This window comes from Vanessa tameamea, chromosome 6, assembly GCF_037043105.1.
Source record: "Vanessa tameamea isolate UH-Manoa-2023 chromosome 6, ilVanTame1 primary haplotype, whole genome shotgun sequence".
In the NCBI taxonomy this organism is placed as follows: Eukaryota; Metazoa; Arthropoda; class Insecta; order Lepidoptera; family Nymphalidae; genus Vanessa; species Vanessa tameamea.
Window position 1 is genome coordinate 48,703 of NC_087314.1, and position 17,555 is coordinate 66,257.

The 17,555-nt window shown below is 35.9% G+C and overlaps 2 protein-coding genes across 2 annotated transcripts in view; one reads left to right on the plus strand and one right to left on the minus strand.

The window, feature by feature from the left end:
* Nucleotides 1–17,555, minus strand: part of LOC113393390 (uncharacterized) — an 80,805-nt gene that overhangs the window by 33,893 nt on the left and 29,357 nt on the right. The gene's annotated exons all lie outside the window — the stretch shown is intronic.
* On the plus strand, nucleotides 11,288–12,158 carry LOC135193306 (probable palmitoyltransferase ZDHHC24). Its single transcript, XM_064215041.1, has one exon. The coding sequence runs from the start codon at nucleotides 11,346–11,348 to the stop codon at nucleotides 12,156–12,158; it is 813 nt and encodes a 270-aa protein (XP_064071111.1). The 5' UTR covers nucleotides 11,288–11,345.

Consider the following 17,555-nt stretch of genomic DNA (forward strand, 5'->3'; position numbering starts at 1 on the left):
TACTAGAATAATAAAGTATAAGGTCACTTCATCACTTTAATTTTGAATTATTAGACTATACGTGGTGTCTGTACCGTCGATAGGCAGATGTTTGTCGGGTTAAGGTGAGCCCGACAAACATTACGATTCTCGGGTCTGCGGCAAAGGTCAATGAATTATCGAGTCGAAACATGTTATTGAAATTTACTTATAGTTATGTGAAGTTAATTGTCTTTTGGAATATAACTTGAATGGCATAGTAAGTCAACATTCAGTTCTGTTGATAAAATATTGTGGTAGACATAGCCTGTTATCAATTGTCGTTCCTTAAATAAATAAATAAATAAATATATTATAATTTTATTTGCGTTAAACATGACATAAATAAGTATACATGCTTAGTAAATAATATGACCTTGTCTTTAGCCAGAGATTAGTGTGCTGTAGACATGAAGCAGTCAGCAGTACTCTTTCGTATAAGTATACACACAACAACAAGTACACAAAGCTTGTACAAATGGCGAACTTTAGGTGAACACCTCTCTCAGCTGCTTCATTGCGGCTTATTATATCAAGGACATGGGGGGGGGGGGTCGTTACACTACTCTTATTGGCGACTATCAATATCAAAATCAAAATATACTTTAGGCTTTTACAAGCGCTTTTGAATCGTCATTTAAAAACTATATTAAGTGAAGCTACCAAATACTAATACTGATTATGTAACACAATACTTAGCTGTATAAGTATGGAAAAGATTATATTATTTAAACTAAAGGGAAATGTCAACAGTACGGATATATAACAACCGATACGATTTGCACGATATGAATTGCACTGAACTAGAAACCTGAAGGGAATGGAATGGAAAGGGAATCAATGAAGTACCTAATAGTTTATTTTGGTTGTGGTGCCTACAAAGTAATTTTTTAAATAATAATTACCGTCGTTATTTATTATGGTCCAGGCTGGACTTATTATGAATGGGTCAGAACAACAAAAGGTTCATCCTAATAGGATATTAATTTTAGATAAAATCTAACAACTGAGTTTTTTTGCTAGTTTTCCTCCATAGAATATACGTTCCCAATCGGTGTTAGCTTTACATTTAACTCATCTCGTAGCAGAACCATTACAGAGCGCCTTTAAGAGCCAACACGAGTAGTAATGCTTCCCCTGCCGTATTGCCTGATGGTTTTTCGTCTTTGTCTCCAACTAAAACAACATAATCGTTCTTAGCGGTCTTGTTCGATTAAACTAAAAACCGATTCATCGAGTTATGAGATCTTTATAATTTGTTTTGCAATAGAATGTTTAAATAAACGAGTTCCTTATCAAACGTATTCACTCCAACGGTATCGCGGTTACTGCCTTGTTGAATGGACAGTCATGTCCAAAGTATAGTTTATGTCCAATTATTTCTAGTCGGCACCATTGTCCGTGGTGCTAGTTTGTACTTTACGGACATCCAACATAAAGTAGACACATTTGTTTACATAATATTTACCCTCTAAGTTTCGCTTCCTGGATGAAATTTGTCTTATTGCTTATAAGAGGAAGATTTCAGACGCATGGAATTCACTAGATCGTATCGTTTCGATCAGTAGTTTGGGCGCGATTAATTTTTGACTCCTGTCTTTCCTTCACCGCCCGTTATGCTATAAATATTTATAATCACAAGTTAAGTACATAAAAAATATCGCCAGCTCAAATTCGAACGCGACGCGAACGCTTTCTGTTAAGATACGTATTCTGTTTACTTAGCCATCTCTGCTCTTAATATAGGATATTTAAGAGGAACAAAAACAAAATGTACTATACCTAAAAGTCCTCTTTTCAAAGAATTATTCAACTGTAAGTATTTATTTAAAACAATGTATGAAGCTCAAGCCTATTTAGAAAAGAAAGTCATATTATCAAAACAAAATTCAGTCGACGGCATCTGCGTCATCTCCCAACCGGCCGCGGCCGGCGCCGCAAGCCGCGAGCCGCTTTAATTAAACTGGATTTGTCAGAAAATGAACATAAACATAAATGTTATTACGTAATTAACTTTCCCTGTTCAGTTTTATGATTCGAGCAGATAAAGCGGACTCGCCGAGTGTAATTACCCGCTAAATTTAATATTCAATTGAATTCTTTAATCTAACGTTATGCTCGATCGAAAATCAATTACTGTGATTAGATTATCTGTGTTTTTATTTTTTAAACCTTAAACATGATTGTGTGGCTTGCTAAATATATTAAAAAGCGTTTACAAGTGCATACAGTTTATTTATAATATTGATTACGAGCGACTTATTGCTTCACTATTATGTTATTGTAGTTCGTAAATAGATCGAAGTGTATCGTTATTGCAAATTGTATAACAGCGTGGCATGTGGAGAGTTAGGTAACAGTAACGCAAACGCTGGCTGAGGTCAAAACGCGGAGAAAATTGGATCCGTAATAAATATAGCGCCTGAGACTTTCTTACGTAATAATCTAAAGGTTATCGGAGAATACGCCTACCTCGCTCTGTTCTACAACACGGACGTGCAAATGTTACATAATAAACGCATTATCGTTCAATTTAAGATAAGATTCATAAATTATAGTAAGTTAAATAATTCTATGAGTGTTTCTACGGCTTTGAGCCATCAAAAGAAATCATTGCACTAACCAGCGCCTGGAATCTCATATTATAATAAAATTCCGCAACAATTTATATTGCCACCTTAAACAATTAAACGTTGAATTAAAATGATCGATTCGATTAGAAATTATGAAGACTATAAAGACTCGTGGAATTAGACCTCTTTACAAATTATAAAAAGTTAATTAATGTACAAGCCGTATAACTCATGTTATGTTTCATGTCCTTTCTTCTCGATATAATTGTTGACCTGGTTGAACATTCAAATTTAATTTATTACCTTGTATAAAAAGATGCTTCCAATTATAGCAATTGTCTTTGCAGAGTCCGAATCTTGGTGTTATACGTTTTAATGTTGCCGTTGAGGTGTCGATGGCGCTGCAGTCACGAAACAGAAGGAAATTTAACTTGTGTGTTGTATATAAAATATTCATCAGATTTGATGTAGTATTATTATTATTTAATGAAATTAGATAAGTGGACTGGTAATGGGCCATCAGATAGCAAGTGGTCACCACCGCCCATAGACAATGGCACTGCACGAAATATTAAACGTCCCTTATAAACTACCAACCTTGGAAACTAAGAGGCTATGTCCTCATTTAACATTGTACTCATTCATTCGATAATTGATTCATTCATTCGGTCATTCTTTACCTCTATTATCGTGTACGTTTGTTATTTAATAATCAGCTAAATCAGATACAAATAAATAATTAAAATGAAATAAGGTTTTTTTGAGACATATTTAAATGAACATAATTTCTAGATTAAATGATATTAAAACGACAATTGCTTTTACTGTAGAGTAGATGTTCGGTGAAGATATATTATTATTTACGATGAAGATAAAGGCGAATCTCTTTCAAAAGTAATCAATTGCAATATCGCCGACACAGATAATATGACTCAATATAACGCGTTAAACATAACTTTTAAATTTAATTAAATTTTGAAACTATTCTTCTAAGATTTGATTTTTTTAAATTCATCAACTAAAATGGTGTAACTTAGGCTGAAAGGATGTATGGAAGTTCGTTATTTTTTAAATTTAGAAATATAGGTATTATGGCTTGCGGCGAAACTGTTTGGAAATTGAAATCAAATTTTATTCAAGTAAACTTCACAACGGAGCGTTTTTGAATCGTCAATATTAAAATACTACCACCGTTTCGGAAAGTAGCCCCCAGCGAGAAGAAACGGCAAGAAACTACTATTTCAATATCTGCTGCATTACCCCATAACAACATTCCATATGACATAAGACTGAAAATTAGTAAAATAAACTAGTCTAGCAGTACTTATGTCCGTGAGTTTTCTTATTGTTTTTATTGCATAAATGCCACTACTTAGTTTCCCAGCTAGGGCATACAAATGGGTGCCCCACTGAAGTTTGGAGACAAGGGTTATCCCTAGAAAGGCCGTCGATTCAACAAACTCAAGCATTTCATTATTCAAAATGACGGCAGAAGAATTTGATTTGACATATGGCAGAAAAAACAAAATACATTTAGTCTTTTTGGCATTTAGTACCAAATTATTTATGTCAAACCAACCAAGAACCCGCGACAGAGCACTGCTTACAACGTCATAGTTGTTTGTTTTTCTGTCGAGTTTAAAAATAAGGGATGTATTATCTGCAGACAGTACAATGTCGCAAGTCTTATATACAAAATAAGGTAAATCATTTACATATATTAAGAACAGGAGAGGTCCTAAAATTGAACCCTGTGGTACACCCATTTGCGCTAGAGCGCCATTTGATTTTGCACCGTTAACAACAATCTTTAAAACTCTTTCATTAAGGTAGGAGGAAATGAATTTCAATGCAGGGCCCTTGATTCCATAATATTTAAGTTTTTCTAGGAGAATATCATGCCTAACGCAATCGAAAGCTTTTGATAAGTCACAAAAAACTCCAATAGCATTTTGTGACTTCTCCCACGCATCATAAATGTGCTCAACAAATGCTATACCCGTATCAGTAGTCGAGCGACCATTAGTAAAACCGAACTGTCGAGAATGCAATAGCTTATTCGAGTTAAAGTATAACAACAATTGATTAAACATGATTTTTTCAAAAATTTTACTTAATACTGGCAAAATAGAGATCGGTCTATAATTGTTTGGGTCATTTTTATCACCGCACTTAAATAATGGGATTACTTTACTTAATTTTAATAGATCTGGAAAAATACCAGATTGTATACATTTATTAAAGATGATAGCTAAACAAGGAGCCAAGTCGACAATTACGTAGTTAATAATTGTAACTGATAGATCCCATAGATCGCTTGTTTTTTAAAGATTTAATGTGTTAAATTTTTTTTAATACATCGTACGGAGTTATACTCTCAAAAGAAAATTCTAACTCATTTTGGGGAACGTAACATTTAAGTAAGTCTAAGGCGTCATTGGGTGACATGGATGGGTGCATTAAGTCCTTTAGTAGTATTCAAAGGAATATTAGAGAAATATTCTTCGAATTGGTTGGCCACATCTAAATCTTCACTTACAATATTCCCTTTTATATTAAGGGTTAATTGCCCTGCATCAAACTTCATTCTGCCTGTCTCTGAACTTATAATATCCCAAGCAGTTTTCATTCTATTTTTAGATTTTAGGATTCTACTTTTAATATGTAACGTACGAGCTGTTTGACAAACTTGTTTAAATAACTTGGAATATTTTTTAACAAAATTGAGAAATTTATAATTACGATTATATTTCTTAAGTTCATATAATATAATCATATAATATAATATAATCTATTTCGACTTATATAGATACCGGTAGTGGTCCAGTCTGAGAACTGTATTTTATCGTTTAGATAAAAAGATTTAAACTGAATTATTTTATTAAATTCGTTTTCAATTAATGTTAAAAGTGAATTATATAAAAAGTTGGGATCGTTTGAGTTAAAATTCAAATTTCAAAGGTTACATTGTATAGTGTTATTGAAGGTAATTAAGCCTTTGAAAGTAATTGGCCTACAAGTGATTTTCCGTTTCTTTTGTTTTTCTCGGCAAAGCGAATCGCTCCGTCGCGGCCGATACATCGGCGCACCACTCCCATAACTCTACATTGTTGCTAATATTTCTAAAGATTATTTTCGAATGATTAAAGCACCATTTATTTGACTATTGGGCAGATCTGCCAGCTCGTAGTATACGTCACAAGTGTCTGCATTATAAAAACGGTATCCATCGCTTCGCTTCGCATCGCATCGCATCGCAAGTAGCGTGTGTCTTATATCCTTTATAGATGTGACAGCGACCACGTATGTGTATTAGACGCTACCGCGAACTTCTAGCTCAATTTATCTTTCCAAAGCATTTATTTAGCACTATATAATAAATGTAATTCTATACGTTTGTAAACAAACAGTGGCACTCCTCGTGATTTTCAATTTTCGAGGCATATACAGATCGAATTCCATATTCGATACAGATTGTTTCGTTTGATTCGAGTTTTATTGATTAGTTTCATAAATACTATGAAGTATGTCTTTCAATCAATGCATATACTTTGAAGTCTCAATAATATATTGTCTTCACTTTTATAATATCCTAATATCCATGCACACGTTTAATTCCACGACGCACGAACACGTAGTATACACTAACTGGCGAGTTAGGCACAGCTCAAACAAGTTCCAGCGGATGTGCGTTTTTCCGGCCCTACCCGCGGAGAAACTACGCGCTATTACGTAAGAGAGAGATTAGATTGTCAATTTACCACATCTTAATTTTCTTCGTAATTACAAACGACTATAATTACACGCAAACGGCTGTAACTAATATCATATCTTGAAACTCGGACCATCACCTTGGTTAATTGCCCTCTGTCAGATGGATCATGAAAGTGCGTTGCGTAAAGTGTCGTTTAGTTTTAATTCTATTTAAACATAAAACCGTAAGCAACATTTTATGTAAAACTTTAACGGTAAATTGTAGTAAGTTTTTGTTCAATTTCAAGGAAAGCACATTTAATGTATATTCTAAATATCTTCAAACATTCTGATACAACATGCCAGTGATTGAAATGACGATCTGAATCAAAACCTTTTTCTGACGGTATCATTCGATCGATCGCCATATTTCGACATTACACGCCATGATGAGACGGACATACAGTCACGTATAGTTGCGAACGCTGCAGCGATGGGCGCAGGCTTACGAAATAAATAGGCAGTTAGAGCGTTGCAACTCACTACTTTACCCTTATAAGCATTCGTTGGCCATTAGCCCGACATCAAAGGGACTAGAGTAAACAACAGCAGTAAATCACTCAAAATTATTTCCGAACAAAACTGAAGGTCATGTGAAAACAAATTGATTCACTAAATTCCGATTTTTAACAAGACAAGAAAAATGTAATTCGAAAGGTATTTATGACTTGCTAGTAACTGACCGGAGTGCGTTTATTTAACAATTTATTGGTCGTGAATTTAAAAAATCCGACACGACTCGCTTTTCACCTATTGTACGTTGAAGGTACTAAGCTAGTAACCGGAACATCCCGGAAGTCCCGTCAACGATTGCGTAAAGTCACAATTCAATCGGATGAACGACGCATGAACACGTAAAATACGAACAAAACCATTCGTTTAAATACGAGTTCGTAATACGAAATATAGTATAATATACGTTATATTAAGCAGAAACATAAATTATATTAATAGAACAACATATATGTATATAATATAATTTTAATACTTTGATAAAACGTGCCTGTGGTGTATATTTAGTAAGATTAGTATGATAATTTTGATTACATTATATATTTATATGATTGCATATGTTTCAAGTAAAGGCAAACTCAACTTATGTAATCCTTGCCTTCTTCCGTTTATTTAATTTTCTATACATATAAACTGTTTTACGCGTGCCGCGTGCCGCGCGCCGTGCTCCGCGCTGTGCGCAGTGACTAGTGCGTGAATTGTGCGTTATACAATAGTAATGCGAGTTTCAGATTAAATTTCCACTTCCTGCATGAATTTAGTTTCCAATTTCATTTCCGCGGTAGAAGGAATAATTACAACCATGAAGTAAATAGTAACCTGAAAACGTTAATATAATAATTACTAGTAATCATTCATATTCATTCTTATTCTGAATACCTTTACAAACTGTTTGTTTTCACATCTGAATTTATTAACTTCCCACTTGTCTTTTATTTTATTTTATTTGGTTCGGTATCGACGCAGAAGATATCATAATGCATCGATGCGTGCTCGATTGCGTTCTGTGTTTCCACTCTCTCACAGTCCGACGAGACGGCAATCCCACACAAACGAAGAGAGGTCAGGCGCAAAACAGAGCTCGAAAGCGTGCCTATGTGAATAATATTCCAAGTCCGAAATGCTCCTGAGAATGTGTTTACAAAAACTTCACTGCCCCAGTGCGAGGTTTAACTTCGGCCGTTCGATAAAATATTGTCACTTCATGAATGTCTGCCACTTGTGACTTTGTCTTTGAGAAAACATAATTACCTATTTTATTTACAATATAAGTTTTTTCTTAACTTCCTCTAGCATTACAACACTTATAAATACCAGTGCACAGATACGATTAGTGGAGCAGGATATTTAGTTTCCGGTTTTCAAACGATCTCTGATTATTTTTCAAATATGAACTATAATGTCAATATTTATAGCAGCGATTTATTATTCTCCAGAAGTATTGCGCTCCAGATACACGCGTTGCAAAACACAGGACACCGTGCAACCAAATGACTTCCAAAGTGAACGAACGCACGTGACGCAGGTCGAACACTGCATATTCAATTAAAAAAATATATATTAACTTATTGCCAAATCCTAAAATCTCTAATCTCTTTTGGTTTTTTTTTTTTTTGTTATTAATTATTTAAATAATCTGTTTAAAAATACAAGCATAACTTAGGAAATAATCATTAACTTCAACTTCCACTTTATAGAGGACTGTCATTTTGTGTTCAAAAGAATAAACGTTTGAAGGAGCACAGTAATTTAACAACGGCCAACACAATTGAGGGATCACTGTTACCTGTTGAGTTGTGTTGAGACTTTTAAATATTCCTTTCGAAACATAGAGTCGCGTAGGCGTCCAATGTTAGCTTTAATTAATGATTATTATGTATTTTATCGCATCGAGTCCTAATGTCGCACGGGTAGTTCTTAAATGACTAATCGGTGTTAATCTGTTATCAGCGACATCTATAAATAGATACTTTACAAAGATTATTGTTTAAGATAAAGCAATAAATATCAAGTCGGACGGATTGGTCACCGAAACGAAGTAATTACGATGACTCCGCAATTCTTTAATGCGCTCGCGCACGTGGTCTCGATGAATACTTAACACTTTACACATTCAGTATTTACATAATAGTAAACTTATACAGATAGCCGTACAAAGTACTCATTTTTATACTCTCATTATAGTGTAAAATTTAATATAGCAGTGGATCAATGGTCAACCTGATTGAGGACAGTCACCGTTGCTCATAGTCATTGGCTCGGAGAGAAATAATGACATTCCTAATACCGTCTAAATGCCGCCAAGCGTGGGGACCAAGCCCACTTGTATAATAATGTGATGGACGCTATTGCGTGAAGTTCCTTTCCTCAGCCGCGACATATGTTATCTCGAGTAAAAAAAATAGTTGTTCTTAACTGTAGCATTTATTGTTTTAGCTGTTTTAGTATAACAACTTTCGAAAGCAAGGCATCGTTTATGGCGCTCGGGACTCGCCAGTCGCCGCAGCTATTGAGACGCACTTATTATGTTCAATGCATTAATGATCCGTCAACAAACATCCGCATGACTGTCCTTATCTCTCATAAACTTCATTACGCGAGATTCTTTAAAAGGTGAAAACGGTAACGAATACGGCTTCAATTGTGTAATTACCTTATACACGCAATCGGGAGGCGACGGGCGTCTGTCGCAATACTTATAAATAAGTCGTAGAATGTTTAAGAATAGTATCAAACAGCAGGGCTGTCCTAATGCTGTGCTAAACCCTACCGATTTAAGACGAATGTTTTCAATTTGTATGAAAAGCAAAAAATAAACTAGACGATATTAAACGAGTCGCCGCGCGGGTTCAGTAATTTGTAATAAAAGTAGCCCAGTTGTAAGCATGCTTCATACGTTACCGGTTATTATTTGATATCTTATAATTATCTGTCATTATTTTATGTAAATAGTGTTCGAACAAGACCGGCACCTAAACAACGATTTATGAAGGAAATGATCACTCAACGACAACAAGTATACTGAAAGGGAAAGAGGTCGAGTAGTTCTCGTCCTGATCACAACTCGAACTAAAACACTAATGACGCGGCAAAGTGGAAAATCAGATAATATGTTGCGTTTTTACGATGTTACACTAAATCAGATATACGCGTTACTTTGTTTAAATAGTGATTGTATTTACTAAAAAATAATAAAATTTTAATACGCGCATATAACATAAACATACATAACATAAACAGTCTGTAAATTTCCCACTGCTGGGCTAAGGCCTCCTCTCCCTTTGAGGAGAAGGTATGGAGCATATTCCACCACGCTGCACCAATGCGGGTTGGTGGAATACACATGTGGCAGAATTTCGTTGAAATTAGACACATGCAGGTTTCCTCACGATGTTTTCCTTCACCGCCGAGCACGAGATGAATTATAAACACAAATTAAGCACATGAAAATTCAGTGGTGCCTGCCTGGGTTTGAACCCGAAATCATCGGTTAAGATGCACGCGCTCTAACCACTGGGTAATCTCGTATCTCAATACGCGCATAAGCCGAATATAAAATCAAAATATACTTTATTAGGCGAGGCTTTCACAAAGGCTGAATCGTCATTTTACAAGATTATTATATTCACTGTCAAGCTTTCGCTCCACCCGAGCCAGTGACCTCTGCGGCTTTGACATTAGCTGCTGATTAGTTTTATATATAATAAAGCAAAATAAAATGCATTATATTCAATGAATTAATTATTCCTACCAGGAATCGGCTACCGTTAACTGGTCGACGCTAGCTGCCGTTTTAATTTGAATGCGCAGTTATTAAGTATAGTCTAGTATTATTATGCGCAGCGCCTAAACAGTCTCTCGATTTAAATGTAACATTTTACAATGATCGCAAGAAGCACGTTTGATCCAACGTGGAGTTTAATCTGCAGCAACTCTGGCAATCCTATCTGTTGGCGTAAGTACGTCTGTACGTCGCAGTGCGTCAGCAAGAACGGTAAGCGAGTGGCGACAGGCGAGTAAATGCCAACATCGTGCGCCGAGACCGACACACCGACACACCGACACACCGACACACCGACACACCGCCTCTATATCACAGTCGTCATGTTATTGATCGCTCATAAATTACCTCAGAAATAGTCGAAGATAAAACATTTTAGTGTTTTCATAAGTTTTATATAAAAATAACATCTATAATAAACGCTGGCGCCATAGTTTATACCTAAATCAGTTCCCGTGTGAGTTATTGTATAAAGATTAATATAACAAGAACCTCAAAGGCCCGCCTACCTGCGACATATGTCGGCAAAGTTTTAAAAAACATCGATGACACATTTGTCAAAACTGACGTTCGCGTCCAACGGTGAAGATAATGAGACGGTCATTTCAAAGTCTACTTGTCTAATTAATAGTAATATTTGAAAGCGCTCCCGTGTGAAGTGAAGAATTGTTTCGTTAGTACAAAGCAATTACACAGATTAAGAGAACATGTACACCAATATCTTCAAACGCCGCACATGCGGGAGATTCTTGGAGAAATCGTTTTGCTATTTACTCATTTTTGTGATAAATCCTTCTTTCTTTATATTTGAAATATTAGTCGTCCGACCGATCGTCGTCAAAACATACAATTTGAGTCAATATAAACACGTATTTCATATAATGTGCTCGACATTTTGCTTCATAAACATCATCGGGAACATGATGTTGTGTATTCTCACCGGGACGAGTTTGAAAGGAACCGTCTGCTCCGACAGCTACTGCGCTCAGTGCGAGACCAATCGGCCCGCGGCGGCGTGGCACTGCGCGACGTGCAACACTTGCGTGCTGCGGAGGGACCACCACTGCTTCTTCCTATCCCGCTGCATTGGATTGCAAAACCAGCGATATTACATTCTCTACGTCGGATACTTATTCATAGCGCTGGGTTATTCTACTTACTACAATTACTATTATATTTTGACAAAATTCGAAGACGATGACTTATACTTGTCAGTGTTCAGAGTCCTTAATCCGTTACTCCGTTATGTGACACCAGAGCCGCTGGCTATGAAAGAGCTGTATGTGTTGTTTTTGTTCTTAAACTCGGGTCTCGTCATTTGGTCGGGGGTGTTATTCTGGTTTCACATGAGAAACGTTTTTAGAGGAGTGACGGCTCGTGAATATAAGCACAGCCGTGGAGTAGCTTGGGTTGAAATGAAGAAAAATTTCGTCAGTGTTTTTGGCACGAGATGGTACTGGGCGATATTGTGGCCGCTCGCAGACAGTCCCCTGCCGACCGGTGGAATAAAGTACGATTGATATTCTTAAGATTAAAAGTTTCCTGAAAGTGTCTGTTTTATTTCATTAACATTCATAATAATTAGTCCAGTAGACACTCTTACTGTGTTACTGTGCACACTCTATACACTAACCGGTTCTATCGAAGCAACCACATGTTTCTAAGAACTACACACACTTTTTAATTTGTAAAAAGGATAATTACTACAATTATTTCAAAATAAATAACAGTTTACAAGAATTAGTTTAACCCCGAAATCTCACTATAAAAATAGTGGATTTGGTACCGAATCAGAGAGTTCAATTAAACAAATAATAAATCTATATCTTAATATATTTCTATAAATCAGTAAATATTTATGATCACTGTAATTATAAACTCATTAATTTCATTCATTTGTTACGACATAACAATACTTGAATATTTAATTTAATAGTTTGCTCATGTAAACTTTGTAAATTTAAGTATTGTCAGTTCTAGACACAGAAAACTCGCCGGCACGTAAAGCACATTACTGTTTAAATATTAATACACTTTCTCATAAATATCAAGGCTCACTTAATGCCTTAATGGCACTTGGACCACGTAACGGTTACATAAGACGCTATGGACAGCCGCTTGACGGGCACACAGGCACACAACCGCACCGCCATCGCCAGTAGGAACATTACAGTTACGGGCACTCGCCGCACGCGATCGAGGGTCTGCTAGGAGCGACTCGCACGAATAATAAGAGTGCGACTTTGTAATAAATATAAGAAGTAACATGATGTGAAGCTTGAGTGCTGCTGTTAAATAAATAATAATTAAAAGTTCTTTATTCAAGCAATTTGTAGTTGTTGTTGCTGTTTACTAACGATTCAAGACGATTATAACAACTCCCGCCCGGTTCAGAACGTTGTCCTCCAACACAGGTGTTACCTCTTCGGTTCATCTCGGTGCATCTCTAGGCATCAAGAGTACACAAAGATTGTTTTTCTTTGATTCGTACATATTTTCTAGCTTCAATGTTGCATCAATAAAATTGTATTTTATGTATAAATTTATAGATCCTTGCAACATGTAGCATTGAACAGGCAATAAGCGGTTGTGTGCGCCCGCGCAGGCGACGGTCTAAGCGGCCCCGTTACGTGCCCGTTACTAGTTTGTTGTGTACCTTTATCGCCATATTAATATTGCAGAACATTATTAAAATGGTATAATATTACGCAAGACTAAATATGTAAAAATAAAAATCTTACACATCATTGTACCGTATTGAAGCTATTACCGGTTCCAAATGTAGATTTCACGGACAAGAACCAGTAATAAAATCACTAAAATGTAACTTTTGTTCAATCAACTTTCGAATGAACGTCCTCAGAGACACATTATACCTTGTGTTTACTTGGCGGCGGGCGGCGTGCGAGCCCGTCCGTGGAGGTACCGCTCACTCCTCATAGGTATATTCTGCCGCCAAGCAGCGATACTTAGAATGTTTGTGTTTCAACCTCACCCTTCTAGGGTGAGCCAGTGTATCTACTAGATATATACACAGACATTATTATTTTATATTTTATTCATTGATTTTTTAATTTAATCATTGATTTAATATACATAAATTCAATGATTAAATTAGTTTAAAAAATGCCAACTTCTTAAATTATTGAAATTAAAATAATAAGATAGCTCGACAAGAATTCGGAAAGCTCTGCTTAACTGTGGGTAGTTTCGGCCCAGAGTCCACACCGCCACGTACCGCAGCCCCAGCTCACGGCGCGGCGGGAGTGTTTATAAAAAGACACGGAACATTTCCGAGAGAGACAGAGAAATCGTATGAAAATATCGAATCATTTAATGATAGTCACCATCATAACTTACATACATTACGTAAGACTTTGATAAGCCGGTGCTGGTCGTCATATCGCGGGTACCGTAAATATTTATTCCTCCGTCATCCGAGTCACGTTCCCTCGCTCCTTAAGCCTTAAAGAGACTTATTCGTGATTGACGAAATGTCGATGTGTCGTGACGCGTGAGAGACGGCCGACTCAATATCGCATTTACAATAATTAATAATAACTTAATATGACATTCGTTACAGGCTAAAAGTACATCTAAGAAATACATAACGAATTCTTACCTTTTACTTCACTCCATATTAAATAAGTACTTAAAAATACGCATATACTATCCGGTTATATAATAGATCTATTTTATAGCAAAGTATTTTGAACCGTATTTTAATGTCCTTAGGACGAAATTCCCATGTAATACAATAATAATCGCGGACACTCCATATCCACAATCGATGGCTGCTCATGAAGCGAAAGCCGTGTTTTATAGAACAGAACGACGCCATGACGTTGTTACGGAATGTTCGCTTCTCTACATTATCTTTATAAATACGGAAAATTGCAAACTTTGCTATTATTCCATCTGCTGCACACGCCGCACGTGGGTGTAAATCTTCCTTTAGGCTCATATACTCATCGACTGGTAGGTTGTCGACACACGCTGTCGTTCGAGTTTGGAGAAAATTAGGAGAAAAGATATTTGTAAGTCATGAAGCAGGCAAGTCGTCTTACTCGAGCACCTTATTCATTATTGTAACCTGTTCCCGTTTTCGTCAAAACTTTAAGAAATGTGGCAAAGTATAATTAATTATTTTCGTACTAAATGAATAAAAATGGAATTCAATATGCTTACCGCCGCTTGTACGGGTAGGCATAGTAAGGTGTAGCTATACCTTTCCTACAAACACCTTGTATTTGTTCATCTTAACTGATTTTGAAAGCGTCCTAAGTCAAATGTTATCAGACTCAACCTCAAACAATGGTTTCATGTATTTGCCAACTATGTTAAGACACGCCTAGAGTTGACGGAATCTTATTAAACAATACAGAGTTAAGTTGAAACATAAAAACTATTGAATACCGCGACAACAAGTGCAAGCAGACGCTAATTCGAGAAATCACACGAAATGAAACGAAACTAGGTGATGATACATTTCAAAACGTCTGTCACAGTCGGTAACGAAACAACGTTGAAAAAAATTAAATAATGTATATTATTGCAAAATAAATTAATGTTAAGCGATGTACATTTCACTTCCTATTTGTTCTATATATTCACTTACAGGTCTCGTACTAATTGTGGAAACAGACCATTGTCAACCGTGACTCGTTCATCATCAGCCAAAGCATCGTCATCAAACCATTAAATTGCAAGATGTTGAAAACTTAAATCAAAATACAACTCGAAGGTTAAAATAGTAAGACGACGAATTTGTATTCATTGTTCGAAATTGATTTGATGATATTTCAAGATTTTTTAAATGAGTTAAATTTTTTTTGCAATTAACATTCAACTAAATGCTGTAAAAAATATTGCAAGATTAATCTGTATCCGCCGCGCGTCGCTGAATCAAATGTCAAACGTCAAGACGGCGTAACTTACTGGATTCCTTGAAAAAAGCCGTGACGGTTAATCGATCGTCAAACTGTTTTGCAAATAACTCGGTTACAAAACTGTGCCCGCTGTTGCAGATGACGTTGATGAAACTCAATTACCTGCGGAGACAAAAAGAATAATTAAACACAGCCTATAAAATTAAACTCTTTATGAATCAATATTTTTTAGGGTTCTTTAAATACGACGAAACAACCGAAGTTGTATAACCAGGTCGGAGAGGTTCTGCAGAACTTAATTTAGGAAGCTCTGTCTCCGTCACGGTCACGTAAAATACTTTAACAACATTCATATAATTCATTCCATATGTACATATTCTAATAATTTTAATATTTACACGTTGAAATACATTTAAAATAAACATTTAAATGACAAAAGAGCATTATTCTCGCCATTCTTAACTCTGAAGCTGAACAGAGACTAACATATTGGAAAAAAAACCAAACATGTCCTTTAATCATCCATTCCTCTTATTTTTCACGAAAACTGAAATTGAATCCTACGTCATATTCCTACGGCAACTGAAACAATACGGACCGTTCTCCGCGCGAGTCCGACTCGATTGCTATCAGTTACTTAACTATTAATTAACTATTTTAATATAATAATCTGAGAGACTGTGAATGTTTAGTTTAAGAAATACCAGTACGGGATCCGGGCACTAGAAACGTTGTGGTAGCGGAGCGCGTAAGATCGGAGCTCCTAATAACGAGCCACTTGAACGCGAACCAGTGAATGATAAGTTAATATTGTATATTGTTATTGTATTCGTTTGGATGAGGGCTTTAATATTGTTTAATAATCATCCGCCTGAGTGGTTCCGATTGGTGTCGCTGTCGTAGATAACAAATTTTGTGTCATTCACTGAATAACGAAATGCGTGCTGCCAAATCAAATCAAATCAAAATATACTTTATTCAATTAGGCTTTTACAAGCACTTTTGAATCGTCATTTAACAAACTATTTAAAGTAAAGCTATCACCGGTTCGGAATGTAGATTGTACCGAGAAGAACCGGCAAGAAACTCAGTAGTTACTCTTTTTCAACATCTAAAAATACAGTCATGTTAGTTAAATACAATTATATATGTATGTTATGTCTCCTGACTGGAAGTCAACAAGCATTAACTCCACGCTTTTTTATCATCTGTATAATCTTGTATCGAATAATATGCATATATGAAGTAAAGTATTCTTTATTTCGATATTATATAACACACCGAAGTGACGAGTCGGCTTCAAACACGATAGTGAAGTTTTCGTTGTCACTTACTCATTGCAAAATACATTTAATAATTTTATTTCAAACCTAAAATTACTTTTAACGGCTTATATAGGTAAGGACGCGGCGAGATCTCCGTACATTGGCATATTTTCTATGAAATATTAAGAAAAGGATTACTAAATATGATCCAATAAAGCGCATCATACACTTAATTTAAAGTATGTGCCGTACACATATATTAATATATATCTAACGTATAAAATCTCTTTTAGACCTCTCACCATTTAAACTAAATAAGTACGGAATCAATAGCTCGTAAGTCGCCGGTACCCACTCGCGGACAACCTACCTCCGTTAGATATATACATAATGCGCGTCGGGATACAATTAGACGACGGCGAAGATTATTAGTATTATTATTTACCAACACGACTTCTAAGAAGGATAATTGTGAATGTTACGTAATATAATAAAACTCAAAAGAGTAATATTATGCAAAAACCGAAATGCATCAAAACAACTGTGTTTAAACAATGACGCTTCGAAAATTATAGTCGGTACGAGGTTTGCCGAATAGAGCGGGTCTTTAGAAGGTCAGTTCCGACGATAGTTTTACGCAAATCACGGTTGGAATGTGATGACAGTAAGTAGGTCTCCGTACACACGCCGCTGGACACGAGCCTCGCCTCGTTCAGCTTCGACAGCCGCTTCACTGTAACGTATCATATTATAGCATACACAG

Coding starts and splice junctions, on each gene's coding strand:
- LOC135193306 (XM_064215041.1), top strand. CDS start 11,346: ATGTACACCAATATCTTCAAACGCCGCACATGCGGGAGATTCTTGGAG.